Raw genomic sequence first — 21,507 nt, forward strand, 5'->3', positions numbered from 1 at the left:
AGTCAGAATAATCACTGTATGGAACAGGTAGGAGAGAATTTTTATTAAATTTAACCTTTTAATTTTCATTTTAGTTTTTAGGACAAGGATCAACAAGCTATAAATGGCAGGCTAAATCCAGCCCACATCCTATTTTTGTAAATCAAATTTTATTGGAACACATCCATACTGATTTGTTTATGTGTCCAACCCAAAGGCCGCGTGTGTCCCAGGATGGCTGTGAATGCAGCCCAGTACAAAATCATAAATTTACTTAAAACATTAGGAGTTTTGTTTTTGTTTTTTTTGTGTGGTTATGTGTCGCAGTGTATTTAGTGTGTCACCCAAGACAGCTCTTCTTCTTCCAGTTTGGTGCAGAGACACCAAAAGGTTGGACAGCCCTATAATTATTTTTACATTACAGTGGCAAAGTTGAATTCTGACAACAGAGATCATATGGCCTGTAAAGTCTAAAATAATTACTGTCTGTTTATAGGAAAAGTTTTTTGAATCTTGCTCTTGAATAGAAATTGAGTGTAGTCCTAGCACATTTAATATTATTAATCTTGTATTCTTTTCATATATAAATTTTAATGTTCTGACAACTTTAATAATAATTGACAGAATATAAAAATGCTAATAACATTAATAATAATACTGATAATTGTGATAGTAAATACAATGCTGTACTTAAAATAATCATCAGATGGTAATATGGAAGTTAAAAGTGTAGTAATAACATATCATATATATACACATTTACGTTTATATATATATATGTATTTTTTAACTACAGACGTTTGTTTTAATTAGGTGCTTCTCCTGCCCAACCTAACCTACTCTTATATCTAAATTTTAAGCTAGGGAAATTTGAAATTTTCAATTAATTTTTTCTATTAATTTATAAGCATCTTACCAGATTTTCTTCATTGGCAATACTTGAAAACTTGGATGTATCATCAGGCAAGAAAAGATATCATGTGTTTGAAATAAGTAATTTTGTGGGCTTAGGGACTCAATTCTGTCCTAACTGGGAACCGTCCCTGTGATATGCAGACTATAGGATACACAAAATCCAATATCCAATAATTAACGGAAATTTGTACAAGTTACTTCTTCATTCAGCATACATTTGCACAGCATACTTTGCAAAGATTTGAAGATAAAAGATATGTCTTTAAATTCCTCTCAAAAATTCTTTCTAGGCAATTGAATGTGAACTGATAATTCCTTGTAGAGGGACACAGGTTAACAAAGATGTGTATACAGTGCTATTTTTTTCTTTCTAAATACTTGCTTGATTTACTTGGTAGCTGCATTCTATTGGGTTGGGATGATGAGCACTGTTTATTAGGCTGAGCTGGTCATTCAGAGCTTGGCACAAGTAGTATACAGAACACGGAGATACAGGATGTTCTAATTCTGCTGTTTTACTTCTTAATGTAAATTTATAACTTTTTTCAATGACTTATTTACCCAAATTATAAATTCATTTAACTTATTTTAGGCTAGAGCACCTGCCTAAGACAAACTTGTCATTGCAGAGCCAGTTCATTCCTGTAGCTGTGTCCTTCCCTCCCAAGCTCCAGGCCAGCGTTTCCACTCAACTGGGGCACTTTTCCTGCTTAGCTTTATCAGGCCAAAATCCTTCTCAACGCAAATGCAAAGTTTACTATTCTGCAGTTTTGTGATTATTTTATAATTGGAGACATAACAAACATCTTTTAAAAAAACAACCTCCAAATTAGCAAGCACCGCATTAAGTAGTTCAGAAAAATAAAATTTCAATCAAAATATCATTAGACACAAAAATCGTATTTTAAGTAAAACTGAGTTCAGCTAAGCTTTTAAGACCTTTATTGAGTAGTCTGTTCAAGATGCTTATCTTTTAAATACAATGAGGTAATTATACCATTTGTTAGGGTAATCCCTGCCTGAGCCAGTCCTGTCCGTGCTTCAGGAGGTGCTCAAACACAAGCTCTCTCCCTCAACTGCTCTCCTATAATACCCACCTGACCTGTTGTGCGGTCTGGATCACACTGCTGTGTGTTAAAGTTAGTTGCATTAATTCCTTCTCCCTCTTAGGACTGTAAACTCCTTGAAGGTTGTACCACTGTTTAATCATTTTTACCAAAGATTATAGCACACTGCCTCATATATTCTAGGCTCTTTAATTATTACAAATACAAACTTAGAAATATTACTGTTTAGCACAGAAGTAATAATTTATAATTCTTTTAAATTCTTATATTTGATATTGAATCAAAGCTTTTTTGTTGTCATTGTTGTTTAAAACCAGGTACAATCATCCTGAGAAACTTTTGGAAACAAGATGTGGACGGTGTGGCGAGTGGGCCAATTGTTTTACACTGTGCTGCCGAGCCTTAGGGTTTGAAGCTCGCTATGTCTGGGATTACACAGGTACAGAGCTGGCATGGGCAGAGAGCAGTAGGGCTTTGCAGATCTAAGGATTGGGATTTACAGTTTGGGCTTATTTTCTGTTTGTTACTTTCTAGCCTTGTTAGTCTGAGCTTCCATTTGCCTTTGGTAAAATAACAGTAATCCCAGCCTAATGGGTTTTTTGTGGGGATCACAAGATTTTTACAGTACACCCAGCATTTTGCTTAGTGCTTTGCACTATAAACATTCTTTCATTAATAACTTACCGTGACATTTTCAGTGATTGTGTTTCTATATGGATAAGAACATGTATAATAATGTGCTATAGAAATCTTCACTTTCTTAGGGATTAACATGAAAGATTTAGTAATCTTAAATCTTAATATAAAAAAAGTAATAAAAGCCATGTGAAATTTATATCGTCCTTATTTAGAAGTGACTCATGTCATCTACATGTTAAAAAGTTGTTTTTCTTGTTCTTAGCATTTTACTTGTGTTTCATGATTTTTTTAAATAATAAAATGAAACCTTCATTTAATAGTTCTCTTATAATCGAATATAAAATGCCAGTCACCAGAGATCCTCTGTTAGACCACCTTCTGGTCCTGGGTCTTAAAGGTTGAGAAAGACTCCGTTTTCAAAAGTGGCATTGGCGTCCTTATATTAGTAATCTGATCCCTATGTTTTTTATGCTATTGTTCAATATGTTCACCTTTTTTAAAGTCATGGCTCACGTTATTTTTAATTAAGCCTGAGACTGACGCCACAAACATTTTCAAGAATTTCAAAGAGACAGAGAAAACAAGTATTCTAAAGTATTGTGTTCCACAAAATGTTCAGTCTCATTAACTAAAATTTAGAATATTACAAATAACTTTATTATGTGATTCTTAGGAGTGTGTACACAGTTACTGGAAGTCATTCTGGTTTTATAAACTTAACTTTTCACCCCTTTTCCCTGTTGTTTCCTTGTGCTCTCAACTGGAGTAGACCATGTCTGGACGGAGGTCTACTCTCCTTCTCAGCAGCGGTGGCTGCACTGCGACGCATGTGAGGACGTCTGTGACAAGCCACTCCTGTATGAAATAGGGTGGGGCAAGAAGCTTTCCTATGTCCTAGCATTTTCTAAAGATGAGGTAGGTCATAAGAGAAAAAAAATGTTTTCTAAGAATAAAATACAATTTTTTGACAGCTCTTGAAAGTATAATTGATATGCAAAAAGTGACATATATTTCAAGTGTACTATTTATTAAATTATGTCATTTATATACATCTATGAAATTACCTTTACAAAATCAAGATAGTGAACATCCTTGTTCACTAGTGAACAGGATAGTGTACCATCCTTGGAAGTTTCCATATGTCCCTTTGTTATCCCTGCTTCTTTTCGCTGTCGAAGCAACCACAGATCTGCTTTCTGTCATTATAGCTTAATCTGCATTTGTAGAGTTTTATATAAATGAAATCATACATAGAGGGTCCTACGTACGACCATCGACTTAATGATGGCTGGACTTACAATTTTTCAATTTTGTGATGGCGCAAAAATGATGCACATTCAGTAGAAACTGTACTTCAAATTTTGAATTTTCATCATTTTCTGGACTAGCGATATGCAGTACCGTGTTCTAAGGTTGATGGGTAGTGGCAGCAACCTGTCAACCTGTAGCTCCCAGTAAACTATTTAGTCACAGGGTAAATAACCCATACTCTACAGTGTATCAGTATGAAGTGCATTGTCAGCTTTTGATAATTTGAACTTACGATAGATTTATTGGGATATAACAACATCACAAGTCAAGGAGCTTCTCTATAGCCTCTTTTTGGTGGAGTGAGGATGGAAGAGTCAGTTTCCTTTACTCGGTATAATTATTCTGAGATTCATCCATGTGTTTTCACATATCAATGGTTTATTCTTTTTATTGCTGAGTACTGTCTCATTGTATGGATGTACCATAATTTGTTTATCCTTTCCCCTGTTGATGGACATATTTGGGTACTTTCCCGTTTTTTTATTATTTCAAATAAAGCTGTTACATACACTCAATGCAAGTCTTTATATGGGCATGTGCTTTTTTTTTCCCCTTTGGTACATTCCTAGAAGTGGAATGGCTAGACCATATGGTAGGTATATGTTTAACTTTTTAAGAAACTGCTATGCTGTTTTCCAAAGTGATTGTGCCATTTTACATTCTCACCAGCAGAATGTGAGTTACCAATTTCTCCATATCCTTGCTAACTAACATTTGTTATGGTCTCTTTCTTTCATTGTAGCCTTTTTTACTAGTTGTGTAATGGTAGCTCATCGTGGTTTTTATTTGTATTTCCTGAATGACAAATAATACTGCACATCCTTTTATGTGCTTCTTTGCCATCCATGTGTCCTCTTTGCCATTTTTTAATTTTTTTTTACTGAGTTTTGAGAGTTCCTTATATATTCTGAATGCAATCCTTTATTAGATATATGCTTTACAAAATTTTTTTCCCCTTATCTGTGCCTTGTCTTTTCATTCAGTGACTTTTGAAGAAAAGAAATTGATGAAGTTCAGCTTACCAGTTTACTCTTTGATGTTGTATTTAAGAAATTTTTGTCTGAGACAATGATTTTCTCCTTTGTATTGTTTTAGAAGTTTTATACTTTCAATTTTGCACTTTGAGTTAATTTTGTATATACTCCACATTATAGATTGAAATTCATTGTTTTGTGTGTGGATAATGAATTGTTCTAGCACTTTTGTTGAAAAGATTATCTTTTCTCATTTGAATTGCTCTTGCATCTTTGTCAAAAACCAGTTCTATAATATGAACTTTAGACACTAAATGGAAAAACTTTTTATTTGTTGAATTTTGTAAAATTTATAGGTAAGTTTTAAAAAACCTAAATATTGTGAAAACTTCCATTTTATCACTTTTTTGGAAGTGTGCCAATTAGAAAATGAATAAAAAACACATTCTCCGGTGTTATTCCACAGGTTTTTAGACTTTAAACAAACAATAGCATTTAAAATTTTATATTTAAGAATTACATTCTAGGTATTTACGGTTCATGGCTGTAATTTTCTCAGATATTTGTGTTCTATAATTTGAGGTGGTTGATGTTACTTGGCGATACTCTTGTAAACATGAAGAGGTAATCTCCAGAAGAACTCAGATAAAAGAAGAATTACTTCGAGAAACAATTAATGAACTTAATAAGCAGGTAGGTGATGGGCATTTGTCATTTTTGAGAGGACATTTGAAATTTTTTGTATAATCAAGAGCCAGTTTTTAACCCATTGAAATTTTTCAAGTTGTAGCGTGATTTAGCGAGCAAAAATATTTTTATGTATTAAGTGTCTTTTTGTTCACTGAAAATTTTCATGACCTATTTTAAATATTGTACATTTTTACATCACATTGTCATGTCTCTTAAAGTTCAGGGAAATAAACTTTCAGTATGTATAATACTTGACAAAAAGTATGTCATTTTATTTATCCAAGCAATTGTGTCTTGAATGTAATTACATACACACACACACTTATTCAAGTATGGAAATTTCTGAAACAAGGCACAGGAAATTGTTAACAACGACTACTTCCAAGAAGACCTGGGAATCCAGCAAGGGAAGATTCAGTTTTTCTTTTATACCCCTTTGGTAGTTTTGAAACTTTTTACTATATATGTATGGGTTGTTTTGGGGTTTTTTTTAATAATTAAAAAACAGTTTTGCTGCTGGAAGCCAGTTAGAACATTGGCCGATCACCTTAATGCAGTCAGTGATTGAGATTCAAGGTGAGCTTTCAATCTATTTGGAATCTTACCTAACTTTAGTGTGTAGCCCTTCAGAGATCCTAGGCTGAAAACCTGGGGAATTTATGGGAGTCCCTCATCTTAGAAGTCTCTGAACTCCAATTATACACTTGCCAGCACTTTGTTTCTGCTAAAAATTTTGCTTTGGCTTTCAGCACTTTAGCCTCCATTTTGTTTCTCAGCCTCTCCTCCTCGTTTCAGTTAATAATTAGCAAATGCCTGGAAGGGAAAAGAGGTGCAGTATTGATTCACCTGAATTTATTTCTTCTATTGGGATCTTAGCTTCCTCAGCTCTGACTACATTGGTGGTTTTCTGTTGCACTCAAACAGGTGTTTATATGTGTGTATCTGTGTGTATGTTTTCTTCCTCTTCTAGGTTTTCTCAGCAGGACAGTTAGCCTGAAACAGACTAGTTTCTTATGGCCAAAAACAGAGGTTTCCTACCTTTATTTTAAATCTAGGACAGTAAAGGTCATGGAGAGTTGGATATGGGTATAAGAATAAGTTTCATAAAATTATTTTGAATTTCCTAGTGTCCATTTTATTTTCCAAATAATTATACATATGGAAATAAAGTTTGTTGCTTCTTTCAAAATTCCCTTAAAATACAAATGTTTTAATTATGTTCTTAGAGATGGATCTCCACATTTTCCTAATCTTAATAACTTCTTTTTAAAACATGAATTGCAGAGGCAAATGTCTTTCTCAGAAAACAGAAGAAAAGAACTTCTTCAGAGGATAATTGTGGAGCTTGTTGAATTTATATCACCCAAAACCCCTAAACCTGGAGAACTTGGTGGAAGAATATCTGGGTCAGTGGCTTGGAGAGTAGCCCGAGGTGAAATGGGTCTAGAGGTATTTAATTCATTATAGCATGGCAATCTTCTCACTTCCCTGCTTCTTATACTCTGCCCTTTACTATTGAAAAATGCATTGGCCATGACCTTTCAATTAACTACTAAAAAATGTAAACATTTAAACAACCAATAATTGATTGACATAGTCCAATCACATACAAGAGTTAGCCTTGCCCTGGCCAAGTTGCTCAGTTGATTGGAGCTTTGTCCTATACACCAAAAGGTTATGGGTTCAATCCCACGTCAAGGCACGTACCTGGGTTGTGGGTTCGATCTTGGTCCGAGCCTGTATGGGAGGCAACCAACCCATTGATGTTTCCCTCTCTCACTACCCTCTTCTACTCTTCCCCTCCCCCCCACCCCGCTTCCTCGCTCTCTCCCTGCTTTTCTCCCTCTAAAATCAATAAACATATCCTTGAGTGAGGATTTGGTGGTTTGTTTTTTAAGAGTTAGTTTAATCACATACAGAGTTAGCAAAGCATTTTAAAAGTAGGATTCTTCTAATTACCTATATAAATTTTTAGTATAGTGTAACTTTTACTGAAGTATATACAGAAAAATGCACAAATTGTAAGTGTACAGCTGAACAAATTTTCACAAATTGAGTACCCATGTAACCACAAACCAGAATAAGAAATAGACCATCAGAAGCTCAGAAACAACTGAGTTTCCTTTTGGTCACTGCCTTCTGCCCCCAGGATGACCATTATTATGGTTTCTTTACCTGTTTTAGGTTTAGATTAGTTTTGCCTGTTTTTGTGCTTTGCTTCAATAACATATATGTACCCTTTTGTGAATGGTTTCTTTATCTCAACTTTAGTGAATTCATACTTGTTGCTGCATGTTTATCATATGCTTATTTTCATTGCTGTATAATACTCCATTATATGACTACTTATAGAATTTATTCATGTAACTATTGATGGGTACTTGGGTTATTTCTAGGTTTTGACTCATAAAAATTGTGCTGTTGTGAACATTTCTGTACATGTTTTCAGTGAATATATTAACACATTTCAATTAGGTATATACTAGGTATGTAGTTGGAATTTCGAGGTAACAGAGTAAGAGTATTCAGCTTGAGTAGGTACTGCCAGAGTTTTCCAAAGTGGTTTGCCAGTTTATACTCTCCCCAACAGCATATGAAATTTTTCCACATCTTTACATATAGTTGATATTCTCTCTTTTTCATTTTAGCAGTTCTGGCAGTATATATCATTAGTATGTTATGATTTTAATTTGCATTTTGGTGATGACTAATGAAGTTGAATGCCTGCTCTTTAAATTTGTGGATATCCTCTTTTGGGAAGTGCTTACTTAAGTTTTTCAAAATCAGGTTTTAATGCATTTTAAAGAGGTCTGTTTTACCTTTTTTCCCCATATGAAAATTTTACAGTGGGAAAATAATAGAATTTGGGTAATTCAGTTGATGAAAGTGTTCATTTCTTGTTATATATTTGCATACATCTGGTATTGGCTAGAAATTATTATTGCCAATGTGATTACTATTATATTGTCAAACTTATTTAAAGATATCTTTTGACTAATCTCCCAAAATTCAATAATGAACAATGAAGGTATAATGTCTGTAATTAGAGGCTAGGTAAAAAGCTCTGTGATAGACATTAAGAAAGTACTGTCCTGACTGTCCCTTAAGATAGACTGTCCCTTGTCCTTAGGGAATTTAAAGTTGACTCACTAGAAAGTATTTTATATTTAGGTCTAAGATGATAATTCATGAAAAATGCTTGAAAGGAAAATAGCTCATAATAGTATCGACAATTCTGAACAAAGTTCTCTATCTAGTTTTTCTAAACTTGCCATTGTTACAGCTCATTTCTCCAGTCAAGAAATATGTCCAAAAGGAGTGAATTATTCCCAGCAACTCTGTTTGCTTTTTAATTTATCCCAGCATCTTTAGCAAACAGTTGGAAGTATTGGTTCAGCCATAGAATTACAAGATCTAAATTCAACAAATAATTCAAATCACTGCTGATGCAGTGCAAGTTACAAGTATAAATCGAAATGAAGCCAATTTACAAGAGCTAATTTAATTCACAGCTGTGTTCAATTTAAAACATTGATATTATTTAGGTCTTCATTTCTTTTTCTTTTTTTGGATGGCTGTGCTCCCTCTTGTGTGGCAAATAAGTTTAAACTTTAAAAATATGAATTGGGCTATAGGCTCAGATTGTTTCCCCTTTTGAAATTTTTTTTTAAATTTCTCAGTTACTGAAGACCATATTAGGACCATGGATTTAAAATGTGATTATCCTCTTTAGAAATAGATGTTTATTTTAAAAGTAAATTGAAAAATGTCCTAAAAAATTATGGAACTGTGCCTTGAAATGAGTTAGAAAAAGAAGAAAACATTGGTGATATTTCCACAAAGAATAGCTTTTTCTTAGATTTAAAAGATTTTAGAAAATATTAATGTCATTCTTATTCCAGATTATTTGTTCAGTTGCATACATGGTATGTTCAGTAACATTTATTTTTCTTTTCCCTCTTGCAGTTAGTTTTCTTTTATAAAATAGTAGATAATGCTGCTTTAAATTTTATTTCCATTCGGCTTATATCCACTCTGAAATATCTTTGCTGGTACATGCTTGTTTTGAAGTGTAATACACTGACAATACCAGTTTCTAAAAATAATGAACTGTTTTTCTTTTAACTATATGGCCGTAATCATCACAGGTTCTACTAAGGTATGATATTCTTATTTATATACTTAATGTTACCATTTTGTAACTGACAGTGATTACGTGAATATGTGTGTGTGTGTGTGTACGTGAATGTGTGTGTGTGTGTGTATACACACACATATATATTTTTTCTTTAAGATATATTATTATTGATTCTTGTACACTTAAAGTTTTTATATTGTTTAATACCTAGTACCCAATATACCTGATGGGTAACAAAAAAGCGTTGCCTGCTCTCTTGACTGATTAGCAGATACTGTAGCAAGACATTAACACAGCCTAGAGCAGTGGTTCTGCAAGGGTGCATGGCTTGCCTTCCAAGAGACATTTGGCAATGTCTGGAGATATTTTGATTGGTGTCGTACCTGGGAGGAAAGATGCCACTGGCTTCAAATGAGCAGAGGTTCGGGATGCTGCTGAACGACCTGCAACGCACAGGGAGGGAAGCCCCCTAGAACAAAGAACTATCTTACCCAAACTGCTACTAAGCAGGCCTAAGGGAGAGGGACCATTGTGTCAGTTGCACATAAAGATTGGATAAATTTATCATCATTCTCAAACTTCAAATTCAATCAATGATTTTAGGATTTCTGGGGACTATTCTACATTAAAACAAACATGGATTTACTTGGGGGTAGAATACACAATTTGCCTGGAATTTTAAGGTAAAACATGAGCTTTTATTCAGATGCAGACAATTGTTTCAATCTCCCAGACATACTCCTACCTTAAGGTACCAGGAAAGGACGCTCTGAAATGGCTTTAGGTTGAGGATTGAAGGATGAAAAAGAATCAGATATGTGAGAAGTAGAAGGAACAGCACTCCAGACAGCAGGAACAGCATGTGTCAAGGCCCCGAGGCAGAAGTGAGTGGAGCCCTTTTGGGGAACTAAAGGAAAAGTAATATGGTGGGAGCATGGAGACAAAAGGAAAGAATAACATGAGATCTAGTTGGAAAAGTGGGCAGGGGACAGACAGATGATGTAGGGCCCTGTAAGCCTTGGCAAAGGTGCAGAGTTTAAGCATAGTAGAAGTCAGTGGAGTGAGTTAAGGAAATGACATATCGCAATTTACATTTACTTTCTTTACTGTGTGGAGTATGGGCAGAAAAGGTAAAACTTGAAAGAAGGGAGTCAGTTGTAGACGACAATTGTAGTAGTCCAGTTAGGATGTGGTAATGATGGATATGAAAAATGAATGAATTCAGGTGAAGTCAGAACGATTGCTTATAGTTCTCATTTTCTGTCTTGTAGCAGTTGGTGTTAATATCAGCATTATACTGATCATGTTTAACCTCTAAAATATTTTCCAAATTTTTCAATGGCACCAATTTTCCATTTCCTTTTTTTAATTTATTGATTTTAGAGAGAGAAAGAGAGGAAGGGAGAGAAAGAGAAACATCAGTTTGTTGTTCCACTTATTTATGCCTTCATTGGTTGCTTCTTGTATGTGCCCTGACTGGAAGTCTAACCTGCAACCTCGACTGTTGGGGACGATGCTCTAACCAACTGAGCTACCTGGCCAGGGCCCAGTTTTTCATTTTCAACTTGAAGGAATCTTACCATTATCTGATTCTTCCTTTCTCCATCCCTCCCTCTCTTCTCCCCTTCTTCCCACCCACCCTTCTCCCTCCCCCCATATTTATAGATAAATATATGTATCTCTTTCATTATCTTGAAAAACTAATTCTGCTTTCTTTTTAAGAAAAAAGAAACTATGTTCATCCCTTCTGAAAACGAGAAGATTTCTAAACAGCTTCACCTTTGTTACAATATTGTAAAAGATCGTTATGTTCGAGTTTCTAATAATAATCAAACCATTTCTGGATGGGAAAATGGTGTGTGGAAAATGGACTCCATATTGAGAAAAGTTGAAAAAGACTGGAACATGGTAACTTAATACATGAAACTGTTTAAAACCTTTGTCATTGTTTAAACAGATATAGATTGGCTTCATTTTTCAGTTGCGCATAATGTGAAAACTGATACATCAAAATTACTTTTAGTATTCCTTAGCCCTGTAAAAGAAAACTCTGTTCCCAACATTTAATCAAGACACCATAGGAAATTTTTGCATTTTGAACAAGGAAGTAATCTGTTTTCATCAAAGAGGCTTGAATTTAATGCTTTCATGGGGAAAAATAATCAGGCATATGACCAATCCATAGGACTAGTTTTTGCTTAAATATATGAAATATATTGTTATTTAATTTCTTCACAGATACGTATTGATTCCCTACTAAAGACGGGCTGTTAGGGAATGTAGCATTTATTTCAAAGTCCCAAGCGCTAACCATTTAATACACTTTTGTTTCATAATAATGTGGATGATTGAGCAGTAATACTGGTTATTAATACTCTGTCTTAAAGATTATAGAAATGGATTGCTGGGCCTGTAGTAGTTCCCATGTGCCAACTTTTTCATATTGTCACATGTTATCTGTAACAAGAAGCTTTGCTTTTAATCTGCCCTCCCCTTAGATATCCACCAAAAATAAATTCAGAGCTATTCAAATGACCTCAATAAACTTAACCGTACTATTGATAGATTTTCATAGGAGTTAATGAACTTATTGAGAGCTTTTAAAGTTAGCTTGCCAAATGTTTGAGTGGGAAGGGAGTTGTTCACTTGTCTGACATTGGATAGATTAAAGAGTCACAGATTAAGAAGCTGCTAGTGTTAGGAGCACCTACTATTGTATGTTCACTGTAGTAGGCATTAATCAGAGTACAGAAGACATACAGAGATGAGGCCCCTGTTTTTTCCCCCAATCATAAGTTTTTGTTCTAAAATTTACCTTGGTGATCTTTTTGTGTTAAACCAAGAATAGCCAATAGCATTATTAAAATTGTAGATTTAGGAATTTTCTTCTTTAGTTAAAGAAGGATATAAAAACTAGATAAAATGTAAAATTTCAAGATTTGAATCTATTTCTGTATCTGTAATTGGTTATATAGTTGATTAGAGGCACTGCACTTCTTCTTGGAAGACTATTCTTAGCCAAAAAACTTTTCTGAACAGAAAGCTGTATAGAAAAGATATGTTTTTTTATCCAAGTACTAAACTAGTCTAGCCTGCCATTCTTCTAACTAGCAGTGTGAATGGAGAAAGTAATGGTAGAGGAAAAAATGCTGTGTTGTGGAAGGCATGATGTGCTAAGAAACAGATCTGTTACATGGCATATGTCCTCTCTGTGGTATTCACTCATTGGCTCATCAGCAAACATTTACTGAGTGCCCGTTGCGCTAGGCATTGCTGTTAGCTACATGGATAAAAAGATGAAGGTATGGTTCCTGCTCTCACAGTCTAATGGGAAACCGAAGCATAAACAGCCAGCTTAACCGTGATGAAGAGTGCTATAATAAGGATATCAACACATTGCTATGGAAACACTGAGGAGGGAGTAATTAGCTCTGGCTGTAGGAGTTGGGCAAGGCTGCACAGCGCAGGCAGCATTTGAGCTGGACGCTGAAGGCTGAGTAGGTGTTCATAAGGCAAGGGAACAGCAGGGGGAAGGCATGGAGTACGTGGCATGTTCTGAGATTTCTAAATAGAGCATTGTGGCCAGAGGAGGTGCATTGTATGAGAAAGATTTAAATAATGTAAATGAGATGCAAAGGCGATTAAATGAAAAACAGGCCCCTACTCAAGTCAAGTTTATGCCTTGATATGCTTTTACAAAGGGCATCTTTTTAGAAGTTGAATGAATCAGTTTTCAGTTACAATATTTAGTGCCAAATGAAGAAAAATATTAGAATGGTAACTATATTTTAGAGACTAATAACTCAGGAGTAATATATTAACATTAAAACTTCAGTTTTCCCCTCGAATCAGTATGTTTAGTTCTGTACTATCATGTCCCAAGTTAGGGATTGTCTAGCTCCACTAAATAGAAGCAGCCGATTTTTTTTTTTTATTTTATTTTTTATTTGCCAACTACAGTTGACATTTAGTATTATTTTATATTGGTTTCAGGTGTACAGCATAGTGGTTAGACGTTTGTATAATTTACGAAGTCATTCCCCCTAGTAAGTTTAGTACCCACTTGGCACCATTCCTAGTTAAAACAATATTATTGACTATATTCCCTGTGGTGTACTTTTACATCCCTGTGACTATTTTGTAACTGCCAATTTGTACTTAATACTTTGACCTTGACTATTTCTTACCACACCTTTCCTCCATAATCTCCAGCCTGGAATCAAGGCAGATCATATGCAGCCTGCTCTTGGGTTTTTAGAACATATTCTTACTCTCTCAAAGAGGTAGCCTCCCAGGAGCCCAGGGACTTAACTGCATTGTACTACTGAGCAAATACATTCTTCAGTGATGTGTAGATTTGAAAGGAATATAAAAAGCAACAAGACCTACTTGCTCCTTAGGAGGCAAATGAGAACACCTTGGTAAAAGTGGTGTTAATGGCTGCCCAACTAGTCTCCCTGCATATGTCCTCGTCCCTTCCAGTCTGGCCCTTGCCGCCTTCTCTGACCTTGCCTTGCACCATGACGCCCGGCCTCCGCATTGTAGCTGCCCTGCCCTTCTGCCCTCTCCACAGAATCTGCTTTACTTTCTTTTTTGTTAGGTTAACTTATTCTTGTCCTAAGAACTTGGCTTAAACCTTATACCTGCCACTCCCAGCCAACTGAACTCATTTTCCCCTTTATTGACTTAACTACACCATGTACCTCTCCTTCATGACATTTATTCAGCAAGTATGCGTGAGAACAGATTAATTTGTCTCTTGCCTACTAGATTGTAAACATTCCCCGGGCAGAGACCTAGTCTTTTTCTACCCACTTCTGTATTAGTCTTAGTATTCATATACCTATCATAGTATGTGACATATAAAAATGTTTAGTAAAGTTTGCTGAATGTAAGACAGAATGATTGAGTGTATATGGCATGAAATCTGCATCACCCTAGGGCTATGTAGATTACCATAGTAACCCTGTCTTCATTCAGACTGTGTCCCTTCAATGTCCTTACATATTTTGCATTTTTGAGCAGTTTTATCATACTTCTGTCACTAAAGTCATTTTAGCACTTTTTGGTGTATGGCATTATGTCAAGAATTGATTCATATAGTCATTCAACAAACATGCACATTGTTGGACATTGCACTTGGCATTTAGGATATAATGTTGAATTAAGAAGAAAGCCTCAAGGTGAGCATAGGCTAGTTCAGGAGAGAGACACATGGACCAGCTATTCAGGTTAGTAAGGTAAGTGCTAGAAGCATATGATACTCAGGAAGAAAAAAACAGAAGGAAGAGCTATTGCCCCTTCTTGAGGGAAGGCCTTGCAGAAGAAGTAATATCTGAGTGGGCTTTTGGAGGAGCAGGCAGAGGGAGAGTTTCTCAGTGTAAAGGACAGGAAGTGGAAGGGCAGGGTATTAGGGTGTATGAGAAATAGCATGTGCAAAAGCATTGAGAAGAGAAGCAACTGCTATGTCCAGGGAAGAGTAAGTAGTAGGAAAGATGGGGCAGAATAGTGGGAAATGAGAGTAGAGAGGTAAACAGTTGCCAGGTCCCAGAGACTTGGATAACCTGGGAGTTATGTAATAGGAAACCAGGAAAGAGTTCAGGCAAGGAAGGGACGTGATCATGCTAGTGGTCCAGAGTCTGCAAATGGAAAAAGCCAGAAGCTTAGTATATAAAGATTACAGTGGGGACTGAGAGTGATTCATGTTTGATTTCATTGATAAAATGGAATAACCAAAAGTAGGATTCGTAAACAACACACCAGTTTACCAGCATTAAATTAAAATCTCTTGAAATACAACTGCACTGCTGGGTATCTGTAGGAATGACTGACTACAGAGTGTCTGCTGTACAGTGAACTTAATTAGAGTTAATCCTAACAGCCTAAGCAGAAGAATAATTTTAAGAGCATATTAACTTCAAATAGTACAGTACAAACCATTCCTCCAGGAATCCATAGTAGCAGGCAAACCGGCCTGGACTGCAGTAATCAGAAAATTTCTAAGTGATGATTTTCTGTAGAATGTGAACCACGTGAAAATACTGACATGCAAATTGTTCTCAGTCTTGACAGTAGTGGTTACAGACACAACCCAAAGGACAAGTGTCATTTTGTGTACATTGTGAGTGGTATAACTTAGACCTTAAGCCACAGGCACATACTCTTGTTCCCACCCTCAGGTACGTGATATGTCCGTATGGTCTTACAGATGCCAGAGAGGGGCAAGGATGGGTCACTGCAGGGTGCCATATAGATTTCAGTCCGTAGGAGAAAAACTCCATGACTTCTGGAATATCACTGCTGCTGAGGGGTAGCAGCACTCCTCTCTCAGTGGTCCCATAAATTGCAAAGACAAACATACAGAGCTATACACGATAATGACACCTATGAATTTAAAAAGCCAACAAGCAAAAAGTTGTCAGACATAACTTCAAGACCTTAGGAACACCCAACAGTTACAAAAATGCTTTTTGGGGGGGTCTCAACCAAAATATTGAATATTTGAGAGCTGAAAGTGTATTATTCTCCTAAGTAAATTAAAAGTACTTGTTCTATTGGCATTACATGTAGACAGCACCACATTTGAAAGTTTATGTAAATCCTGTTGTTTTGGTGCATTTCAGATTATGAAATTGAGTATGCATATTCTTAGTTAACTTCCTGCTACCTCTAAAAATGCTGAATTAAATTAGTTAAAATGCTCCAGACAGAAAATATTATGTGAAAAAGATGATACGGATTTTCAATATAAATAGGGTCTATTTTATCTTCATACACCGTTTCTTTAGCCTGAGACCTTTTATTTGCTCACGTTTCACTATTTAAGCATTTAGGAATACAATGGATGATCCATCTTTAACTATTTAGTCTTAAAGCTGATGCCTTTAGGATGGAAAAAAATGTAAGTCTTAGAACAGGTGATACTCTGACATGCTCAGCAACTCTCGTAAACCTCCTGTGACAGTTAAAACCACAGTTGTGGCCCAGGGCCACCTGGTATAATGAAGGCAGTTCGGGGGTAAGCTAGAAATTTGAAATTAACCTGACTTCAGCCTGTCTCATTTTATACCCACATTTTGGGGGGACATTTGAAACTATTGAGCCCTGAAAATCCATTACATAGAAGTGTATATGGAAATATGAACTTGAAGGTATTTCTGTCTTAAGATTACTTTCCCCTAGTCTTTTAGTTCCTTCCATCTCCCTTCCATCCTGCTGTTTGGCTCATCTTTTCCAGATAATGTCCTTTACTAGCCACTTCTTTGAAGCTATGGATAGCCGGTCATTTAGGGTAGGTGAAACCAAGGACTCCCAGGGAGCATTGGTACAGCCCTGAGCCCCAGACCCTCCTTACATGCAGTGGGAACATGTGAGCATTAGAGGATATTGCAGTGAGGTTGCACTGAACTTCTGTGGAGCAGTTGACAGTTCCATACATCTAGGTTTGTCATCAAATCATTTTCCTTGGAGGGTAATGGTTTAGTTGTTTCATAATCTCCAGATCACTGATTAAAAAAAACTTCCAATTAGATTAACTGACGTATTTAACCTGGAAGAAAAATATTCATAAGTTGCTCGATAGAGTGGAATATCAATAGAATGGTAGCAGTGATTTTTTTTTCACTTGATGACTAAAGATGTGGAGTAGGACATTTTCATGCAGATGTGTTTTATGTGGTATTTCCAACTGTTTGCCCTGAGTAGATTTGACATTTCTAAAAGAATATGTATGTATGTACACATTTTTAATACTTAAATGCTATTTATTAAATTTGCCTGAGTATTCAGAACTCGTAGCCCCAGAGAGCTGTATGATTTGGTTAAGTTAGATTATGCAAGTACACCAAAAAAAAAATAGTTACAATTGAATAAGGGAATATTGGCAGTTCAAGACAGGATAAAATTCTGGGGGACCATGAAAGCTAAGAGTTTGGATTTAATACAAGAGCCAGGTGCGTGTTCTACATTCTAGACCAGGCAAAGGATACAAAGGAAGTGGGATTTTAAAAACATTAATTAGGCAGTTACAGAAAGATGAGCATAAACTCATTACTATAGTGAAAAGTGCAGTATAAAAGGAGAAAAGACTTTTTGCCTCAAGATTTATTTCCAAAAAATGCATAGATTATTGTGGGAAGTTTGGACATGAAGGATTAATGATTAAGGAGTCAGATCCGTAGGGGGTTGAGCCTGAGTGAATGCAGTTACCTGTGAAAGACCCTGGTTAGGGACGTCAGTTTTCATGTCATCAGTTTTCACATCATCATTTTGAAGAGTGTAGATGAGACTCTGAGAGGAGACAAGCTGGAAGTGGCCAATAAACTTGGATGCCTGCAAGAGTATAGATTTAAAGCGGTAAGGGGCTTCGGGGTGGAAGAATGGGGAGCGTACTATTTAGGAGGCAGTCGTGGATGTTACCTTTCATTAAACCATTACTTAGTAGTGACTGAGGCTCTGTACTTTGTTGTGGTGGTAGTGGGGATTGTTTTGTTTTGGAGTACATGGCCCCTCTCACTCTTAAGAAAGCTTATCTGAAAATCTAGACCTTGAAAAAAAAACAAAGTAAGAAATAATTACATTTAAAAGGATTTTCCATTTTCAGCAGGATTCATCATAAAGTTTAAATAGCTAGACTTACTAATTTAAAAAAGAATATGATTTACCAAATTTGGTTAGCATGCAGCTCTTTAGGGCTGTACTTGTTGGGTCATCTGTGTTCAGATAGTATCTTTCTTCCATACAAAATATACTGTAGGAAAAAACTGCTAATAAAAATTACTAAATGTCAAAATTTTTTCAGTGGGAAAAAATTAGGTTTTTCGTAAGCATTTGTACATAGTACCCTATGACAGTAAGACTTTGACTCGTGTGTGTGTCCCCTACACTATTTCATTATTTCTGACGATTCCTTTTTTTTTATTTCCTACTTTATAGGTGTATTTAGCCCGAAAAGAAGGATCATCTTTTGCCTGCATTTCCTGGAAGTTTGAGTGTGGGTCAGTTGGCCTAAAGGTAGATAGCATTTCCATTAGAACAAGCAGTCAGACCTTTCAGACTGGAGCAGTACAGTGGAAACTGCGATCTGATGCAGCACAAGTAGAACTGGCAGGGGGTAAGCATCTGACTGGAGAATTCATCACGTAGTGTACATTTAACACTCCGAAGAGTAATTGTACCTATTTCAGATGTAGTTTTGAGTTTTTCTTATCCAACAGTTATTCATCCTATTGCAGATAAAATATTTTTAATTAAAATCTATATAACCTCATTCTAATAGAAAGCCTTATGGAAGAAGAAAACTCATTTCTTTGTTTCAAAGGACACATTTCCTCCATAAAGAATAATTTATTTTTTTTTTAAGTGTTGATTTTTACCTACAAGCAAGGTATATAAAATGCATTCCAAACTGCCTCTTTATTAGGTTCGTTAAGTTTCCGAAAGCAAAGTCTTATTTTTTCTTTTTCTTTTCCTCCAACAGATAAAATTCTTCACTCCTATCATGATTTTTCTGGTGCCACTGAAGTTATTTTGGAAGCAGAATTAAGCAGAGGAGATGGTGATGTTGCTTGGCAACATACTCAGCTGTTTAGACAAAGCTTAAATGACCATGAAGAAAATTGTTTGGAGATAATTATAAAATTCAGTGACCTTTGAGAACCTGACCATTATAGAAAAGCTGGCAATAATCAAGGATTTACCATGTTTTAAATTAGTCTGTTGGTTCAGTGCATGCTTAGCGGGCAATTTACTACCCTCTGCTGGCATATTTCTTTTGCTGGCTATCCATCATGTAACCCTCATGAAAATATATCTTTGTACTATGGACCATAATGAAACCTTGAGTTAAAAGCTCCCTTCCATATGTGACTGTAACTCGGAGTAGTCTTACTGCACCAATATGAGGTTTCAATCTAAAAAGTGTAAGTATAGTTTTAAAAGTAAAATGACGTTATTCATGATTAAATGCTGTTCATGATTATGATAAAATCTTAAGCTAAAAATAGTAATGATATTTTCTGCTCAGCCATTAATTTCTTCATAAGTTAATTCAGTTGGGTTTCCTAAGATTTTTAATAACTGTGAAGAGTAGTATCTCATAAGTTATAATGCATGAAAATTTTTATGATTGTAAATACATAGGCATTTAAGAAATAAAATCAGTTATTTTGCTTTATATCTTTTTAGTGGTTACTTTGCCTAAATAAAAATCTTTAATAAATATGCTAAACATTGAAAACTGCTTGGATAGACAAGAATTATGAAAACATTGAACAGTGACTGCATAAACTCAAAAATACATTATAAATCCATAATATGTAGACATTCAGAAAGTCCTTTACTTCTGATTTTACTTTTGAGTATTTTTATCTACCTCATTGAATAAACTATCTATCTTGATTTTGAAACCTGTTAATGTATTATGCAGTATTTATATTGCTACATCAAGAGTTGTTTGTATGTGTTCCATATAACCTCTCCGATTAAATTTCGTGAACATTTATTGTGTTTGTGTGCAGAAGCATTGTGATAGCACTCTGAAGGGGAGGCAGTGGTGAAAAAGATACAGCCCCTATCCTCTAAATGCCTTTGTGATGCTCTGCAAAGTTCTCAATTCTACATACAAGAAAAGTACATTCGCAGAGATTCTCACCGTATGCAACTCAGTAAAACACTTATATGCATTGCAAAATACATACTAAGATCTGGGAACAGAGGTTTTATATTTCCTTTTTAATTGTGGTCAAACTCAGTTGAGGATCACTTTCTTCCTAAAAAGTTTCATTTCAAAAAAACTACTTTGTGCATCTAAAGTTATTAATATGTTTTAATATGAGAACTCTTTCTGGAATTCTTGGACTCTTGAATTAATCATAGCATTGTATAGTAGCAAAATATATAAAATTGGAGACTTTATCATAACCCGTCTTTAAGTGTCTGGTATTGGCACATGAGTATTTTTGATGATCAAGTGAACCAACCCTCTTAATCCTCGTGAGAACAACAGGAAGATCTACAAGCAGTTTTATAAAGATGAAAATAAAAATATGGGAACTCAACTGAATATACTTTATAAAAAGGATACATTCTAATTCATACTGTGGCTTTAAGCAGAAAAATAATTAGAGTTCACATGTCCTATATTATAGAATTGAACTGTTGAAGAGACAAGGTAGTTGCACACTTTTCTTACATGTAGTCCCTGAGAGTTTCAACCCCAATACATGTTAATAGATATTACATAGAAAAGTTTAGAAATACTAGGGAAGGTATGGGATAAAAAAGTTCTCAATGTGTAAACTAAGAGTAAACTGGTAAGGCAAAAGTAACTTAGCAAAGAAGGGTCATTAGTACAGACATTCTCAATAAACTAGCACTGATATTAGGGATCACTTTTTATAGCAATCATTTAGTCTGTCGTGACTGAAGAGTGAGTGCAAAGCCCGGAAGAAATAACCGCATCGCGTTGTAGAAACGTGCTGTGATTGATGAGCCTTCCACTGCCATTGCTCCTGTTTAAAACGAATTTATGCCTTGGTTTTGGGTCAGATCCTGTCAGGATGAATTTTACAGAGTCTGCTTTTTGTTGCAGAGTGTTGGTTTTTGTTTTGTTCTAGTAAGTCCTTTGCCAAAAATCACATTCTCAAAATGAGCGACAAACATCTGACACTTCGATCAGTTTATAAGGAGATAAAGTATAAGTGCCTCTGGTTAAGGGAGGGCTAGAGAAACTTTACCATGGACTTTTGTGGTAGGAAGAGTTATTAGAGATAATTTCACCCAGACTCACTTTTCA

The 21,507-nt window shown here is 35.4% G+C and overlaps 1 protein-coding gene across 2 annotated transcripts in view; it reads left to right on the forward strand.

Annotated features, from left to right (window-relative positions):
• NGLY1 (N-glycanase 1) overlaps positions 1-20,080 on the forward strand; it is a 45,894-nt gene extending 25,814 nt beyond the window's left edge. Inside the window, exons 6-12 of one of the 2 annotated variants that reach the window (XM_054595766.1) lie at positions 2,279-2,400; positions 3,370-3,515; positions 5,468-5,578; positions 6,860-7,024; positions 11,436-11,621; positions 18,648-18,825; positions 19,192-20,080. In XM_054595766.1, coding sequence (XP_054451741.1) covers positions 2,279-2,400; positions 3,370-3,515; positions 5,468-5,578; positions 6,860-7,024; positions 11,436-11,621; positions 18,648-18,825; positions 19,192-19,367 — 1,084 coding nt within the window. In that variant the 3' untranslated portion in view covers positions 19,368-20,080. The remainder of the gene's footprint in view (positions 1-2,278; positions 2,401-3,369; positions 3,516-5,467; positions 5,579-6,859; positions 7,025-11,435; positions 11,622-18,647; positions 18,826-19,191) is intronic. The other variant, XM_054595767.1, reaches the window with a different exon arrangement.
• The last annotated feature ends 1,427 nt before the right edge of the window (positions 20,081-21,507 follow it).

This window comes from Pteronotus mesoamericanus, unplaced genomic scaffold (assembly GCF_021234165.1).
Source record: "Pteronotus mesoamericanus isolate MK-2021 breed Mesoamerican mustached bat unplaced genomic scaffold, CSHL_Meso_final scaffold_54, whole genome shotgun sequence".
Lineage (NCBI taxonomy): Eukaryota > Metazoa > Chordata > Mammalia > Chiroptera > Mormoopidae > Pteronotus > Pteronotus mesoamericanus.